At 41.0% G+C, this 19,169-nt stretch overlaps 1 protein-coding gene and 1 long non-coding RNA gene across 4 annotated transcripts in view; one reads left to right on the top strand and one right to left on the bottom strand.

The window, feature by feature from the left end:
- The window catches only part of Nfkb1 (nuclear factor kappa B subunit 1), a 112,037-nt gene that overhangs the window by 77,470 nt on the left and 15,398 nt on the right, over window positions 1-19,169 (bottom strand). For all 3 annotated transcript variants that reach the window (XM_060392662.1, XM_021653615.2, XM_021653614.2), the window contains exons 2-5: window positions 9,170-9,240; window positions 7,814-7,853; window positions 4,123-4,201; window positions 279-316 (exon numbers count right to left, since the gene is read on the bottom strand). In XM_060392662.1, coding sequence (XP_060248645.1) covers window positions 279-316; window positions 4,123-4,201; window positions 7,814-7,846 — 150 coding nt within the window. In that variant the 5' untranslated portion in view covers window positions 7,847-7,853; window positions 9,170-9,240. The remainder of the gene's footprint in view (window positions 1-278; window positions 317-4,122; window positions 4,202-7,813; window positions 7,854-9,169; window positions 9,241-19,169) is intronic.
- LOC132656886 (uncharacterized) lies at window positions 909-7,247 on the top strand. The gene is made up of 4 exons (XR_009594668.1): window positions 909-988; window positions 2,259-2,326; window positions 7,009-7,067; window positions 7,163-7,247. It is a non-coding gene; the product is annotated as an uncharacterized LOC132656886 (long non-coding RNA).

The raw sequence follows: 19,169 nt of genomic DNA, 5'->3' as shown, positions 1-19,169 counted from the left end.
CACGGAAATCACCCGTGCTTTCCCTGGAAGCAGAGATAAGCTAAGCTGGAAGACGCACAGAAGACCAAGGATTTATAATTAACCGACGTTTCAAGGCCGTGTGAAGAATGCTTGAGACAAATGTAAAGTCGACACAGGAAGTTATTGCATAACCTGGCAGGCCGTTGATCATCCAGATAAAACTCTGTGATCAAATGTGAGTACTCAGTGCCTGAGCTTTAAGATCAGATGTGCAGTTCTAACATTACCAAACCCTTCATTTACCCCTTCATTCTTACCTGTTTTGGTTGCTCTAATATTTGAAGGTATGGGCCATCTGTTAAAAACAAACACAGCACAGAAAACAAAAGAAACTGTGAGACTTCTAAAATCTGGTATGAAATAAAAAAAAAAGTCAAAAGCTGAAATTATATTTTAAGTAGAGGCTTCAGATCAACTTTATAGGTGAAATTCTACAGATGTGATGTGTTCTCATTTGAAATATTAAATATAGTCTTATTTAAAAAATATTTATTTATTTTATCTTTTGTATATGAGTACTTTGCTTGGTGCCCAAGGAAGCCAGAAGGGAGTGTCTGAGGCCCTGGAGCTGGAAGGCAGGCGGTCGTTAGCTGCCGTGTGTGCTGGGAACCAAGCTTGGGTCCTCAGGAAGAGCAGTGAGCGCTGGACACTGCTGACCAACTGCTCCAGCCCCTAGGGTCAGCTTATTTTAATAAATGGCTTTTTTTCTTAGTGGCTTTTTTTTTTTTAATGGTGATGATACTTTGCTGGGCCAAATGCAAGTGCTGACAGCTGGCGAGGTTTGCAGTGTCAGCAGCCTGCAGTCTCTCAACGGGCTTTTTACAACACTAATACAGTTCAATGCAGTGAGCTGAGTGATAGGGCGTGTCAGGTGGCCTTCATCTGGACAGCGAGCTTCCTTCCTCAAAGAGAACTGCGCAGTGTGAAATGAAGAACTGAGGACAGAAACCTACAGGAGGGAGTCAAGGTGAGTCTGGGCACTACTGCTGACTTTCCACGCTTTCCCTCACCTTAACCAGAGGTAGGGCCTCCATTGCCTGGCTGACTTGTTCCCCACCCTTGGTGAGAACTGGAGAACTTTTTTCTTCCTTATCCATGCCTTGTTTTGTTTTGTTTGAGACAGGGTCTCACCATGTAGCCTTGGCTAGCCTGGAGCTCACTGTATATGGCCTCATACTCACGAAGACCTTTCTGCCAAGCGCTGGCATTAAAAGCACGCACCACTACTCTGGCATCTTATTCACAGCTTTTGATGCCGACATAAAATTCCTGACATTGTGCTCTCATATGTGCTCTGTTCTAAAACAGCCCAGGCGTATGATAAAATACCACAAATAACGTAACTGAAGATAAATGCATGCCATTAATTACTATGAAAAAAGCCTAAAGGCTTAATTCATATCCCAGGGATATCTGACTTAAAACTGCAAAGAAAAAAAAATCACAACTTCTGAGCACATAAATATAAATGTTATGATAAAAAAAATTCCCTAAGGACCTCAGCTGACTTTTTTATCACAGTGTGATAACCAATAGCTGTGCAACACGCAAACATATTAGATATTTTGTACTTGTTTGACTTAAACACTTGAAGCTGAAGCTATTCTAGAAAAATGCCTCTGTGCTCATTTGAAAATTCACTCTCAGCTGAAGCTTAAGCCTTATTTGCATAAATAAATTTGAGAGGAGACAAAATTTCGGGGTGTAATTTTAAATAAAGTGTAACTTCAAAGACAACATCCTTTATCTTCTCAACATCATGACTAATCAGGTAACAATGCAAACTAAAACTGCAAGGAAGGCAGCTGGGATGCTCACTTGAAGCTAAACAGAAGGCAAATGGGTGGTGGTTGTCACTGGTCAGCGCAGTAAAGTAGCAAATTTTGTTTTGTCTCATGAGGCTCATCCCTTGACATTTTAAACTTTTAGAAAAATAAGTGTAATTTTAAATTTCAAAAGGAAAATGGCTAGAATTTAACTTTTTTTCTGAGGAAATAACACTGATCAGAAGAAAAGATTTCACGCTATGAATGTCAAACAGCTTGTAGTTCAGTATTACAAATACACATTCCCTCTGGGCGGCCTAAAGAGCCTACCAAGAAGTCAGGCCAGGAAGAAAGCAGCATCTGGGCAAGATGTTGCTGAAATATGCAAGTTCAGGGAGCACCCTCACGTGAGGTGCCACGTCCCTTCCCTCTTACCAGCCCTTCCGAAAATATTCATGGGATTGTTTTCAGGACTTTGCCACACGTGTGAAATCCATGAGGAGCGGGCAACTTTTATGCTTAAAAGAGCACATTCACGGGTAAGTCAAGAACACTCGATTTGATACACATATGTTTATTTCAAGGCTAAGTTTCTGTTGGCCACATTTCTGGGCCAGGAAAATGATATTCCATTGTCAGAGAAAATTAAATCACAGAAAAACGAAGAGACCTAACAGCTGTCCCTTGTTACAGAGTTTCCAACACATAGTTAGAAATCCTAATAGTTTGGGATTTTAAGAATTTGAGAAGATTAAAAACACACACACACACATGAAAATTACAAACAACTATTGGCTTAGATAAACTTCCGATTCCCTTAAAATTTGAACAAAATGTCCTGTCCATCTGGGACTGTAAAAATTGGACAACACATGAAGCAGAGGGGGAGATGCCAGTAAAAAGGAAGGGTGGCACAATCGGAAAAGACAGCAATTTTAGGTACAAATTTAAAGGCTTTTCAAACACTGAGAAAAATGGTTTCCACCACACATGGTATGAACACAGACTATTTTCTGAGACGATTCTTTTGGTAATCTTGTTTCTAAGCCCATAAACTTAAGGAAAAGGAAAACATATTTGAAAATTCACCTGCCCCAGGATAGTTTAGTATTCGGGAGGCAGCTTATAGAAATGCGTGCCTTTCCTGTGCGCAGAACCAAGTCCTTAACATTTTCAGTAATGCAGTAATGTGGTGAAAACACTTCGGATGTCGGAGTTTAGAAGTTCACAGGAAACCCAGATGCCTCCGTTGCACTTATGTGCTCACAGGAAGCTGACCTAGAGCACACACTGGACAGCTCAAGATCGCAGATAAACGACAGGGGCTTGGGGCAAGGCCTCTGATAGCGTCAATGCTGGTAAGGATGAGGAGGGGGTGGCACAGTAACTCGCCTTCCTCCCACGAGTGTCTGAAGAGGGAGAAGTAGAAAACTTTCTGATTTAAACAATGAAAGGCAAGGACTGGAACAACCATGGTCATTTAATGATTAAGATTAAAATTTACATAAAGTGTCCACATGAGACACAGAAATCCAGAATATACAGAGCTGTTGTCCACCTCAGTGACCGTCAAGTACTTTTATAATATATAATCTCCGTTGACTAACACATTAACTCCAAAAGGTAATGTGAGGGTAGAAAGAAAGCAGTAAAAAGACCCATCACACCAAGGTAACACACAAGACAACCAACCAAGTCTAAATGAAGTTCCTGTGCTACTGCATACATGACTTTAAATAATTTGTGGATTCACTGATTAACAGAGTCATGTTAGGAGGGTTAGTACTGTAAGCTTTATCCAATCAGAATATGAAGGTGATGTTTACACCGTTATCCAGTGCCTAGCATCCTGCCTGACACAGCACTGGCCCCAGTGAGCTGCAGTAAAGCAAAGAGGAGCATGAAAGGGTAATACAATGTGGAGAAAAGGAAAGTCCTTACCCTGGGCAGAGGCAACCTGTTGGAGTGTGCTTACAGACAACAGAAACCACACTTGCTAGAACAATGGGTGAGTGAGCTGAAACACCTTAGTGAGACACATTTCCAGAAAGCATACTGAAAGGTTGGGTTTAAAACACAAATCACCACTTCCTTCCTATGAACACCGTTGAGTTTTAAGAGACTATTGTGGCTGGAGAGATGGCTCAGTGTTTAAGGGCGCTTGAGGCTCTTCCAGAGCCTGGGTTTGGTCCCAGGTGCTCAGAGTAACAAGCTTCCTTGTAGCATTTCACAGATACTTAGTTTGGGCTGAACCACATCTCCCTGGCCTCAGACCAAAATGCTATTTTTAAGGGAAAGCAAAACAACAGAAAAAAAGGAGTTGTTTTTTTTTTACCTGTTGACAGTGGCATTTCTGGTGCATATAATTCTGTATTAAATATTGGATGAGACAAAGCAGTATTCAAATGGAACATCTGTAAAGAAGAAAGTACAAATATTAATTCCTCTTCTAACTTTTTATTACTAAATGAAGACAGAAAATAATTAATAAAAGAATGAAAATTAGACACGAGAACCTAAAAATAGGATTCCTGAAGTCACTATTTTACAGTGAGTCCCAGTTGGGCTCTTGTGTGTGGAATTTGTGCTACAAAAGACTTTGAGGAAAATAACAGCTGTGGAGCTCCCAAAGGCCAGCGCCCGGTAGATCCCACTGTCTATCTTCAGAGTCAAGTGAGCTTCAGGCATGGTGGACACCTCAGAAGTATCTGCTGAATGAGCGATTTGAATCTTGCACCCTCTTAGGAATGTAAGTATAATTTTAGATGGTGTGGAGATGCTCAGATGACAAAGGGCTTGCTGCAGAAGCATGAGGACCTGAGGCCAAAGCCCCAGCATCCATGTGAAAAGCTTGGTTGGAAGCATTTGTCTGCAATAGTAGCTCTGGGAAGATAGAGATAAGAGGATCAGGTTTGCTGGCTGGGATGTCCAGCTGAATCCATGAGCTCTAGGTTAAGTGAGAGACCTTCTGTCAATAAGTAAAATGGGAGCAACTGGGAAAGATGTGCAACATTGACCTTCAGTCTCCACACACGTGTAAATGCACATGCACACTCATAGGAACGCATGTACAAGCATACAGACAGACACACACATGCATGCAATATTAGATATCTGTTTCTGTTTTGATGGTAAATATATTCCTTCTGAGCTACAGAATTTCAGACAGTAGGTATACAACCTACAAAATGCCTGGCAACACAACTGAGCAAACGGAATACAGGGTCCATGTTCCCTTCCTCCCCTATCTTTCAACTACAAAGTAAAATACCTGGAATTTAGTACAGGGTGCTTCACTGAATAAGGGCTCCAAGGATGTCTATATGCTACTCCCCAGAACCTATGCTTTAAGTGGAAGGATACAGTGCATGTGCCATTGATGTAAGCCTATCAAATGGCAGATTATCTTGGAGTGTGCAGGGGTGCTGCTTTGGAGAGTTAGAAACCAGAGTGAGGTCTGACTAAGGAGGAAGGAGTCCGGGATGATAAGGGCTAACCCAGGGACTCACAGGCAGCCTCTAGAGGCTCAGGGCTGTTAGGGGTGCAGCCTGCCGGGACCTTGACTTTGGAATGTTTACTCTACCCTAGAGAGGATATTTGTTTCAAGTCATAAGATTGTGGTAACTTGTTACAGGAACAACATGCAACTAACAAAACTGAAAGAACAGACATGTGGTATGTTTTGACAGAATTAATCTCTATCTTGATAAGTTTCTGCTAATAATTATTCCAAAAGAAATTTGCACAGTTAGTTTTTTTAGAAATTCACATTCATATTTAGGGGCTTACAATTTGTCTCATTTTCAAGAAGTCATTTGTTGAAATGTTTGCAGAAAACATGGAAACTGAATGTATTTATTTTACTTTCTCTTGCAAGCTGGAAGTATTTTTGTATCCTTATTAGTAAATCACTGGATATGCTTGGCCACCCCAAATCCTAGTATGTCTAGTAAATCAAGAGTAATGTTTACTCTACATTTTTTATTACATTCATGTGTGTGTATATGTCTGTAGTGTGTATATGTGTGTGGTGTCTAATTGTGGGTATGTGTGTGTGTGAGGGAGTGTGTGTGTGTGTGTGTGTGTGTCTAGAGGGGAAGGTAAAATTCAGGCTGTCAGTAAGCAATTCACTCTCTGAAAAAAATCTCTACGCCCCTAAAATGTGATGTTTAAATGAAAGTCACTTCAATCCGGTTTTGAGGGATGCAAATTTTCAATTGAGGAGCAAAAAGTGTGTTACACCTCATACTTAAAAGCAAAGCTCACTCATACCATTCACTGTTTGCCAACAAAGAAATTCAGAATGGCGAACTGTATCCTGTAACGGTTAAGTTTCAGGCCATGCAGGGTGCCCCACCGTGAGCAGAACGCATGACCTGGAAAAGAAACCCTTCGCCGTGGTGCTGCAGGCGCCTGCAGGGACTGGGCTGAGGAAAAGTCCCGGCAAGACAGAGGCTGTGCTGCATGCAGCCTGTGGTGCTTACTTGGTGAGGGGTGCAGAAAAAAACACTAGTGTGTGCTAAAACCCTGAGGATACTTCCCTGAAGAATGCAAACTTTAGAAAATACCAAGTTAGAGCTTAAGACAGGAAAGGAAAAAAAAAAAAAACCCAAACAAACAAATAAACAAACACAACCAAAAACCTTCAAGGCCCTCCGCTCCCCTCAAAATTGAAATATCAGAACATGCCCACTGCTGTTTCTGATCAGCTCAAAACTGCCCACATAAGAAACTTTCAAAATGACTGTCCTCAGCAGGTTTTACACTTTTGTGGCATAGAAGACCATCTCTGGTTGATGAGATTTCCTGTGCATAGACAGGAAGGCATGGTTTGAAACCAAGCAGAAACAGCCCTCATGCTGGTGAGAGTTGGCCTTTGTAGAAGAAGCACATTAAAAGTGAAAGGTAAAACAAAGGGTTTTGATAATATGAGTTGCCAGGTCTCTTTTATGCAGCTATAAAAGAAAAATGTTCTTAGACTTATCCAATATCACCATTTTTACAACAAAATCAGAAGAGAGAATGGTCATGTGAAATGCAATGAATGCTCACTCTAACTGGCTTGGTGAGAACAAGATGCCCATTGTAGCTCTCACTCCTGCTCTAGGGCTGCCTGTTTATAGAAACACCAGATCCCCTAAAGAAATTTCATCATCAGTTTTTTTTTTTTTTTTTTTGGCTGATTCTTTGTGTGCATACCTTTTGGAAATGATGGTCTCAGATGTGTACCACCAGGATTTAAATGTGAAGTGTATCAAATGTTGCGCTACGGTTACCTCGGTAAGTACTGTTCCTGCACTGGCTGTACTTGTTAAAGCGCAGCTTAGATTGCCTTCAGAAAGTGATCTTTAACCTGCTCTTTCTCTGTCCCCCAGTGAACTGTGCAAACATCCACAGAATACGGCAAGTGTGCTTCTCTGTTCCTCCAACCAGAATGCAGCTTTGAGTCAGTTTGCCCATCACCTGTCCGTCCATCTCTAAGATGCTAATGCTCTGTATGTAATAAGAGTCTCAATAAACAGCTAAGGATCAAATGGACACCAGTATTTTAAAATAATTTAGAAGATCATTAGAGTCCATTTTCATATTGTCACTGTAATCATGCTAAAGTCTAGAAACTGCCTTCAAGGGTCAGTTCTATGCTCCAAATATTCTCTATGGAATTCAAAATGTACTTTTTCAGAAGGACTGTAGTGAAACCCACTGTAGTCCGTGGGAGTGAGTGTGCTTGGCAAGCAGAGCACTGTTAATCACCAGATCACCGTCGTCATCGCCATCGATGTGTTAGTGGCTGTGACACAGTTAACAGAAGGATATCTGTGTCTTCTTTTTCCGTCTAGCTTTTACACTTAAAAAATTCTAAACCCATAGAAATGTTAAACAGTCTGGTAATCCAGGTTGGTTATTGATACTTTTGTTTACTAATTTAGGGTCTTCCTGATACTGAGTCACCAGGGCTGCACTTGTGTATTCTGGAAAATGAATGCATTTAAACGAAGGTGTGAGTGAGTGAGATGAGTACTTACTTGCCCAGTTCCATATGGATCATCGTCCGCCATGTTGAAGCTGTATACAATAAAAGAAAAGAAATCAAACTGTAATACCAGCACGAACTTTAAACCCCCACAACCCTGGCATAATGTAGGCTGAGGCTGTATTTCTGCAGGGATCACAGACACAAATGTAGAGGGATAAGACAAATGTAGAGAAACTTCAGCTTCTACCTATGAGTGGATGGACTCTGGATCCATGATAACATGGACAGGGCTGTTGTATACACCCTAGAGCTTCTACCCCTGCCCATGGAAGAAGAGTTTCTTTGTCCTTTGCAAAAGGCTTCAGAAGGAGGGCATGGTGTATGCAGTTCCTCCTTGGCACAGGACTCTCATGGTAGGCAGCTCACAGGATCCAACCTCCTCACTAAGCTCACCATGTCCTCAGCTTGGTACAGCTGGTTCAACCTCTGTAAAAATCACCTGCAGATGGAGTCCTGGGGCCATTTCTACTCATTATGGTCTAAGCTTCAATGATTTACAGTCTTATCCCTTTTGTGTATTTTTTCTCTTGAACTCTGAGATGGTCTTAGAACTGTCTAGACTTGTTTGAGAAGCTAAGGAGGTCCTGATACTGTTTTGTAGTACACTGGGGAGGGGGCAGACAAGAGCCATAGAATGCCACCGTCTGCCCTCTTGTGAGGACCAGTGAAGGTTATTCTGCCATTGTCAAAGTGCAATGGAAATTCCGTAACTCGAAACAGTACAATAGAAAAATACCAGCGAGACCATCAAACCTGTAACTCAAATTTACTGAATTCTGGCCAGCCATTAGTAAGACTGGCCCCAACTACCTTCAGTCCCCAGATAAACATAAAGAATCATGTATTTGTACCTCAAAATCACATTTCCTGTAAGATAAGACACAAATGTAGAGAAACTTTGGCTTCTACCTATGAGTGGATGGACTCTGGATCCATGACAACATGTTCAGGGCTGTTGTGTCCACCCTAGAGCTTATACCCCTGCCCATGGAAGAAGAGTTTCTTTGTCCTTTGTAAACCCAATGTACTGTCTAGTCTCAGTCAGAAGTCTAGACCTCACACCAATGAAAGTATCTCAGAACATTCCCATAGGCACAAGGCTTCAGTGAACCTCTCTTGAGCCATAGCACCACGTGATGATGGGAATGCAAGGGAACCTCCTAAGTGCTTCCAGCAGCCCGTGAGTAACTAAAGGGAAGTAGTAGCTGTACACAGGTTTGCAGGAGTTGGGGGGGAAGGTAGCTTAAAGTAAGAAACACTTGAGAATATTCAAACGCAAGCTGGAAAGATGGCTCCACAGTGAAGAGTGGTTGAAGAAGACCCAGATTCAGTTCCCAGTACTTACATGGGGCAGTTCACGATCGTCACACTCCACTTACAAGGGATCTGACCCCCTCTTCTGGTCTCTGAGGGTACCTGTACACATACAGTATACAGAAACTTATGTAGGCACACACACCAACACATAATTTAAATATACATACATATTTAAGAAGAAAATACTTGCTGGGTATGGAGGCACATACCATGCTCTTAATCTCAGCATTTTGGAGGCAGAGGCAAGTAGATCTCTGTGTGGGAGGGGCTAGCCTGGACTACATGGTGAGTTCCAAGGCTACACAGTGAGACTCTGTCTTAAAAAAAAATGCAAACAGCTGTAACTAAACATATGTCTATTCAGCCAAGTAGTTAAGACAAGGAAATACTGACTGGATATAGTAAAGGGGCATGAAGTCATGCAAAACAGCAGGGCTCTGCCGATGCTGGGTGTGTGACTCTGGATACTAACTGATTCCACAGTGTTTTACACCATCCTTCTGACTCTAGGTTTCCCATTAACCTCAGTGGTGTTATTCTGTCCTAACAATCTGAAAGCAGTCTCCTAAGGCTGAGGTGACACTATCGCCTTATTAAACTGTCAAAACCCATTCAGTCTTTATGTCATTGCTCACGTGTATAGATGAACAAGGATGGCCCCAATAGGCATGCTAACATGAAAGGAAGATAACTCAGGAGGCCTCAGCCCCAGACAGAGAACTACAGGCACATAAAGAATGCTGACAACAGGAGAAAAAGTCTTCCTCAGGAAAGGGCACACTGACTCGTTATCCAATACCAATGGAAAGAGTCATACAAGTAACATTATAAAGATGGAGCTGACTTTTTGTACTGAGAAATGAAATATATATGTGTACATATGTATACATAACTCTCTCTATGTTATATATATGTGTTATATATATGTTATATATAAATAAATATATATATAAAAATTTAAATATATAACAACTAAAGGAAAAGAAGCCACGAATTTTTGAAAGAGAGCAAGGGAAATACATGGAAGGACTTGGAGAAAGGGAAATGATGTAATTATACTACCATCTTAAAATTATAAAAATTATTCTTTTAAACTGGATGGTTTTGTAGGCATTTGAGTGTGGGACTTAACATAAACAGGTTCTCATCCCGACTGGAAAGACTTGAATTCCAACAACTGAGTTAACAGATGGAAGAACAACCTCCTGGTCCGCACTGCAGACAAAGCCCTGATGAAGACTGCTCCACTTTAAACACAACAAACCACCAAACTGAGCAGTCTGTCACAGTAACATCCCTCTCCCAAGGCTTTTAGACTATGTATGTCTAAAACCACAACTCTATAAGTCACTAAAGGAGCTCAAGGAACTCTTGGGCGACTTAGAATCTTAACTTATAAAGCCTTGGTAATTGCTGAGGTTATGTAAATGTTAATTCATAATGGTGATGTAAATGCTAATTCATAATTTTAAAATAAAATGTCAAAAGAAACCAAGAGTCACTTGGAAGGGATGAATCACTGGGTAATATTTGCATTGATTGCAAAAGCAAGTTTTATATCTAAAATGTTGAAATATCGACTAAGCCTTTGGAACTGTGGATTAGAAAAGCAGTGGGGAAAGTCCCTTCTGTACCCCGGCTTCCTCAGCCTTCCCCCCACTTTCCTTTTGCCCACTCCTGTGCTTTTGAGGAAGGACCTTGAGTCACAAAGGGAGACAAGCCTGGGTCTCATTTCTGCTCCATCTTCCCCAATTGTGAGGCTTTAGGGAGACCTTCACACCATGTAAAGAGATGTAGAAAACACAGCTAGGTCTCAACAAATATCCAGGGAGTCATGTCCAGAATTGCTAAAACAATCCTCTACAATAAAAGATCTTCTGGAAGTATCTCCATCCCCGATCTTAAGCTGTACTATAGAGCAACAGTTATAAAAACTTCATGGTACTGGCATAGAAACAGAATGGTGGATCAATGGAACCAAACAGAAGACCCAGAAATAAACCCACACACTTATGGACACCTGATCTTTGACAAAGATGCCAAAACCATACAATGGAGAAAAGACACCATCTTCAACAAATGGTGCTGGTCCAACTGGATGTCTACATGTAGAAAAATGAAAATAGATCCATACTTATCATCCTGCACAAAACTAAAGTCCAAGTGGATCAAAGACGTCAACATAAAACCAGACACATTAAATCAGTTAGAAGAAAAAGTGGGGAAGAGCCTAGAACTCATTGGTACAGAAGACAATTTCCTGAACAGAACGCCAACAGCACAGGCTCTGAGAGCAACAATCACTAAATGGGACCTCGTGGATCTCACACTAAGCATGATGTAACAAAACCAGCCAAATTCTGAGTATGTGACACACCGTACGAATGCTGAATGTACTGTCTCCTGCATTCCTGTGGCAATCTTCCTAGTAACGAAATCTGACACGGGGCATCTTGCTGCAGCAGATGGACTGAGTGGAGAAACTCTAAAGCCATGAAGGTAAGCCACCAAGAACTGTCAGTAAATGTATAGCATTTAGGCTCAGAGATATAGGGAGCCCGAGATGCCTACTCACTGTAAAAATAAAATAAAATTAAACAAACAAACAAACAACAACAACAACAGCAAAAACCCAACAAAACTCCTGTTCAGTTAGATTTCATTGGGGGGGGGGCCCTAACTTTTCAAACCCATTAAAATGATATCATAATTCACAGAGAATCACACTTTGTACCTTGGAGAGTAGACTGTCAGATACATGTTAGAAGGCATACTTGGCACTTGGGGGTGGGGTGGTAGTGGTTCAAAATTGTAGTAACTATAACTGGTGCTTATATAGGTGTAATTTTAACATACCATCTTTTAGTAACAAGGGTAAAGTCACAGGGAAAAGGGACTTTCCACATCATTTTTGGTTTTTTTATTCTGTATGGATAATAAATTACTAAAGATAAAATTATAAAATATGTTGAGAGCTCATTTTCCTAGAGAATGTTTTGGAGAAAGCATGACATAAAGGCATGTACAGCACATAGCATGTAAAACATTCAAAGGTGGTAAGTTCTATTTCTGCAGAGCCATCCTCAGGATTTTATGATGTGCTCTGATGTAACTGTTCACATTATTATAAGTTAAATATTATAGAATTGCTACAAGGATTCAGAGAGATATACGCAGTGATATGGAACTTTATCTAAATATATATTAGAGATATACTGTAATAGAAAAAGATGCTGTCTTTTTCTATTGTCCTGAGACTGGTAAATAAAGTATGAAGTATGAATGAGTCAGAAGTTCTCATTACTCCTGACCCCTCTTCAGAAGACATGTACTAAAAAACAACTTTCAAATGTCCATATGTCCCCCTTTTCTGACAGTATGTTGCACTAATAATGAATGTTGGAAGTAAACTGACTTTTTTCAGAAAGTTTTCCTTTTGTAAAGGAATTGATGTTTCTGTGTAACCATCACACTGAGATCTGCATCAACTAGTTTTCCACTCTTTCCATTTTCAATATTATTACATTTTCAATAAAATTTCACGACAATTATATAAAACAGCCACCTAGTGAATGCAAACATTCTGAGAGCTGGTAGAGATACCCATTTATGATGAAATGCAACTCTAACAGGATAGCAGACTCATGGAAAACATTCAGCTAGTTAATTCATACAAAGCTTGTGAGTCGGAGATACAGAACACGTGTTAACTAATCAGACAGTCTAATAAATTGCAGAAAAGAGAGCTCAGAATAAATTACAGAAAGAGTGATGCAAACAGTGAATGTTTTCATTGTCCTGAGAAAGAAATATTTGATAAGAGTGGCTCCATAGGCTCATATATTTGTATGCTTATTCACCAGGGAGTGGCACTATTTGAAAGGATTAAAAGGATTAGGAGGTGTGGCCTTATTGGAGGAAGTGTGTTACTGGGGATTAGGCTCTGAGGTTTCAAAAGGCCATCCCAAAGCCAGAGTCTTTCTTTCTCTGCCTGCAGATCATCATAAAGACTCTCAATTACTGCTCCTGTGCTTGCTCTCTGTCATGACAGTGGACTGAATGTTTGCAACTGCAAGCAAGCCTTCCATTTAATGCTTTCTTTTATAAAAGCTGCCTTGTTCACGATGTCTCTTTACATCAATAGAACAGTGACCAAGACAGAAATCTCCCACCCATATTCACGGGTAATTCCACCATTTGAGTCTGAAGTGGTTGTATGCCAGTGCCCTATGAAATGTTTGTGTTTTTCCCTGGAGTGAATTTTGAAGTTGTTCTCTATAGTATTCTGGGCTTATACAACTGGATGATTGGTTCTACCAGCTTCTGGGAGTGATCCAAACATCCTGGAAAAGGCTCAGAATTGCCCCAACAACAAATTACCTAATCCTAGTGCCAGTTATGCTGAGGAGGAGAAACCATTGTGAGTGCTGTGGCATCAGGACAAGGTGCTCTGGTTCGTATGGAGAAAGAAAGAGCTAAGCTTGACAGGTTGCTTCCCATGACCAAGGAACCGTAGGTAACGTTCAAATACGTCACTTGTTACACTGAGCCCAGAAAAGATAGTCCATGTGAATAACAGAATTCAAGATGAGTCATTTGCTCAAGCTGACAGACTAGAGCCAGCTTTTTTGACTGCACTGTCTATGGCCCTTGCACTAGTGTAATGGGCAATGTGATTTTCCTCTTGACCTAAGTATTATCCATTTTAAAGCCTCTTCACTCCAAGCCTCTCAAATGTGCTGGCTGGAACTAGTCTACTCATAATGTCAGCTGCTAGGTAGGATCTTCTCTTGTTTAAGGTTCTATTTCTTTTTATTGCATGTGACTTGAGTGTTTTGCCTACAAGCATGTACGTACACCATGCATGTGAGGGTGCGGGCAGAGTTAAAAGGAGTGTATCAGATTTCCCTGGAACTAGAGTGACAGGAGGCTGTGAGCCACCGTGTGGGTGTTAGGAACCAAAGCTGGGTCCTCTGCAAGAGCAGTAAGTACTCTTAACAGTTAAACTACCTCTCCAGCCATGTTAGGTGGGATCTTAAAGGGTTAAGCACCCGGGCTGCTGGCTGGATGGGGTAGGGGTAGGATGCTGCCTGCCATGGTAACTCTACATTCCTGATCTTATTGGTTTTTTTTGTTTGTTTGTTTTTCAGATAAGACTCTCTAGAGAAGATGGCAAGGAGCTGGTTTAAACCAGCCATATTTGCCAAGTCCCTCTTGTATGTGACCTAGAGTGAACTTTGCTTACAATAATCTTGTTATAATGGTAAATTCTCCACAGTAAAGGCTTTCTGCCAGACAGCCAGCTTTGAGCAGGCCAACACATGAAGTGGCATGCTGTCATGGTGACTGGAGCAGGAAAAGGCTCCCTCTGTATTCACGGAGGAGTCTCTCCAGCCTCCATGCACACATCAGCCAGTCAAGTTCCTTAGGGGAGACATACATCCCTCCTTTGGGGAGACATACATTAGAGTCTCCAGATGTTTTCTTTCCTCTTGCAATGCTCCTTCTTTCATTCTGATCTGTGGGTGTATTTTCTGTTCCTACACTTACTAGCTGGTGGACACATCTAACTTTTCCAGAGTTACAGAGCCTGAAGAACAGACTAGGACTCTGGTAGTGCATGGATTTCAAATGAGCTACTCACAAGGCAATCCAAATGGGAAGGTGAGAATACCAATACCCAGTCAGGTGAAACTTGAAGATTCTCTCAGAAACCAGTTACTAAACTAAAAATCAAAATGTGTTTGAGCTTTACCTATAGTGCTAACAGGAGCAGGTCCACAGGAAGCATGTATGCCATGTTCTGTGTCGTAAGTAAAGCATGTTTGAAATGTTACCTGAATATTTTCTGTCCTTCATTAATTCATTAGAAAGCAATTATCCTATTATGACAGATTCCAAAGAAACAACACTTCACATGAGTGACACAGTCTGAACTCAGAGTTTATAGCTGTGTTAGACTGAAAACAATGCCCACAAATGTTTCACACCCCTCACACTATGGGGAGAATAAAATTGATATCTCTGCTCCTTGAATCTCATCAGGCAATGGCAGGCACTGAAGGAGTCATGGACGCGGATTTCAAGAAACCACACAACGACCAGAAGGGGAAGGTCTGGGCCAGCCCAATGAAGGATGAGAGCCCACATGGAGTGGAGAAGAAGCAGGCATGAGCCAAGACTTCCCAGGCTGAGCCCACAGTAGCAGAGGAGCTAAAGAACTTCACAGATAAGCCCGACAAACCACCACACACAGTCACAGGCTTACAAGAAGCACAGCATGTCTGTGTTTCTATCGCTTTTCTGTGATTTCTCTTACAGCAAAAGCTGACCAACCCAAACACTTAGTAAGCAGAAAGACAACAGCCTCAACGCTGCAGCTTGGTAAATGTCATGGGAACAGAGGGCATGTGGGGCATGGGTTAATTATCTTGGCAATTCGGTACCATAAATTTAATTACACTCAGTCACAGCACTGTACTTTGTACTGCCTTTTACTCAGTTGGCTACTGAATTCCCAACTGAGCAAAAACAAAAACAAAACAAACAAACAAAGAACAAGATATAAGCCTAAATCCTGTGGTATAAGCACATGATTAGAACTGTTAAAACTGCCAAGGTGTGAGCACTAGTGAGCCAGTGTTAGCTTTAAGTAAAGATGCCATTATGAAACAAGTTAATGCTACATTCAGTCCCATCAACTCTAACATCTATTTGAGTTTATTACTCGACAACAAGCCCAATTCCCGCTTTCTAACTTCTGCAAATATAACATTCTCAAACAAATCCAGCTGGCGATTTTGTTGTTACTCATTTCTTTCTTCATGGTTTTTCTTGTATATGCACCTCCTATCTATTTCCATGGCCACACCCTAGGTCAGACCTTACTATCTCTGACAGAAAGAGCTTTCTCCCATGGCAGAGCTTTTTCCTGTTACTTAGTGTCTTTCAGATCACTGCTAGGTGATTCACACAATGAAGTCCGAAGACCAAGTATTCAGTGTATGAGCATGTCATAGCATATCATATCCATTAGCATCTATCACCATGTTTCAACCCAAACACTTTACTATAGAGAAATACAGGTGTCTTGCTTGGCCAACAAGATGGCTCTGCAGGTGAAAATGCTGCTAAGTCCAAGGACCTGAGTTTAATCCCCAGAACTCACATGCTTGAAGGAAAGAAACAACTTCCAATGCTGTCCTTTGACTTTTACACATGTGAATGCTTACTGCACACACACACACACACACACACACATACACACAAATAAATGTAACAATGCCTTGCTATTTCCACCTTGTATACACATCTTCATATCCCAAGATACCATCCTGTTTAAATATTACATACTCTGAAAGTGACATTTAAAATCAACTTCTACCATAAAATCTGTGTTTTCTCTTTCAGTGTTATACTCATAGTCCCTAAAAGGTCTATAACACGTATACTGGCGATTTTGTACTATAGTCCACTGTTCTACTGCAACTTAATCTTACATATATATATTTATAGTCTCCTTAAATGTATCCATGTCTTAAAATCAGCAATGAGAGTTTTGATTTTTCTATTTCAAAACTGGAAGACTAACTTATATTGAAACCAGAGAGAAAGGGTCACTCACCAAGAACATGATTTATTTTTCATGTTAAATACCAATAACAGGCAAATTCTTAGAAACAGAAACTCTTAGAGTTTGTCAGGGGACAGGGGAGTGAGTGAAGACTGGATAAGGGAGTGGTTATTTAGCAGATAGGGCATCCTTGTGGGAAGATGAGAAAGTTTCAAAATGAAGCTGTAGATACATGCTGGCCAGCCAACATGCTGGATACACAAATGCCCTGGAACAATGCATTTTATCATGATTAATAGCGTGCTGCAGGCATTGCATATCAATTAAAAAATTCTTTAAAAGCTTCCGTGAAGCAAAGGATGCCGTCAGCAGAACAAAACGACAGCCCACAGACTGGGAAAGGAGCTTCACCCACCCTACATCTGACAGAGGGCTGATATCCAGAATATATAAAGAACTCAAGAAGTTAAACAGCAACAAACCAAGTAATCCAATTTAAAGATGAGGTACAGAGCTAAACAGAGAATTCTCAATGGAGGAATATCGAATGGCAGAGAAACACTTAAAGAAATGCTCAACGTCATTAGCCATCACGGAAATGCAAATCAAAACGACCCTAAGATTTCACCTTACACCCATCAGAATGGCCAAAATGAAAAACTCAAGTGACAACACATGCTGGAGAGGATGTGAAGAAAGGGGAACCCTTCTCCATGGCTGGTGGGAATGTAAACTTGTATAACCACTCTGGAAATCAATCAGGCGCTTTCTCAGACAATTAGGAAAAGTGCTACCTCAAGATCCAGCCATACCACTCCTGGGCATATATCCAAAAGATGCTCAAGTATACAACAAGGACATTTGCTCAACCATGTTCATAGTAGCTTTATTTGTAATAGCCAGAAGCTGGAAACAACCCAGATGTCCCTCAGTTGAGGAATGGATACAGAAATTGTGATACATTTACACAATGGAATACTACTCAGCAATTAAAAACAAGGAAATCACGAAATTTGCAGGCAAATTTGCAGGTGGGAACTAGAAAAGATCCTCCTGAGTGAGGTATCCCAGAAGCAGAAAGACACACATTGTACATACTCACTTATAAGTGGATATTAGACATATAACATAGGATAATCAATCATACTAAAATCTGTACACCTAGAGAAGCTAATCAAGAAGGAGGACTCTGAGTAAGATGCTTAATCTTCATTCAGAAAGGCAAATGGGAAAGACATCGGAAGAGGGGAAAAACAGGGACCAGGACAGGAGCCTATCACAGAGGGCCTCTGAAAGACTCCACCCAGCAGGGAATCAAAGCAGACGCTGAGACTCATAGCCAGACTTTGGGCAGAGTGCAGGGAATCTTATGAAAGAAGGGTGAGATAGAAAGACGTGGAGGGGACAGGAGCCACACAAGGAGAGCAACAGAACCAAAGTCTCTGGGCACAGGGGTCTTTTCTGAGACTGATACACCAAACAAGGACAACGCATGGAGAAAACGTAGAACCCCTGCACAGATGTAGCCCATGGCAGCTCAGTGTCCAAGTGGGTTTCCTAGTAAGGGGAACAGGGACTGTCTCTGACATGAACTCAGTGGCTGGCTGTTTGATCACCTCTCCCTCAGGGTGGAGCAGCCTTACCAGGCCACAGAGGAAGACAATGCAGCCAGTCGTGATGAGACCTGATAGACTAGGCTACAGCTTGGATACAAAGTGAAAAAACTAATAAATAAATAAATTAATTTAAAAAAAGAAATAAAGCTCAAATCAACAACAACAAAACATAATTCTTTAAAATCTCCACAAATCAAATTTCAGGCATTATAGATTAACTACTATTTGATCTTGCCATTTTCATGTCTAATTATGAAACACGACAAAAGCCTAGGACACTGAAGAAGAGATACAGGCTGTGTGGCTGCAGTGAGCTCTGAGCTCACCTTCTGAGTGAGGGCACTTCCTAATCCAGGCTACAGGAAACAGAGCCCAAATAAAGAACAGCAAACCCATTGGTCATGGTGTCCGGAGAAAAGAAGTACATGCAATCAGGCCACTTCTGCTCATTGGCAAAATACTAACAAAGATCTCTAAAAGCTCAGTGGAAAGGAACTTTGGGGCTATAAATGCTCTGACAAGATTACAGAGATCATACAGAGCTCAGAGACAATATGGATGCAATCATCTGGGTTGAAGAGACACCAGTAAATGTTCTGAACATGTGATTATGGCAATGTATAGGAAAAACATGTTATGAGAATCAGGAACACATCTTAAAATAAGGACAACTTTAAATCCATCTTAGTAAGGCTACAGAATCAACAGTCAACTTATTGCCTATTATGACAAAATTCAACTATGTATAAAAGAAAAACATGTAAATTCTTCACATCATGATATCTATAAAGAATTAACAGGTATATTAAAGCCTAAAAAGATGCAGGAGCCTGTGTCCC

This window comes from Meriones unguiculatus, chromosome 10, assembly GCF_030254825.1.
Source record: "Meriones unguiculatus strain TT.TT164.6M chromosome 10, Bangor_MerUng_6.1, whole genome shotgun sequence".
Classification (NCBI taxonomy): Eukaryota; Metazoa; Chordata; class Mammalia; order Rodentia; family Muridae; genus Meriones; species Meriones unguiculatus.
Note: the sequence above shows the minus strand (reverse complement) of the source record. Positions and strands in the feature narration are given on the sequence as shown.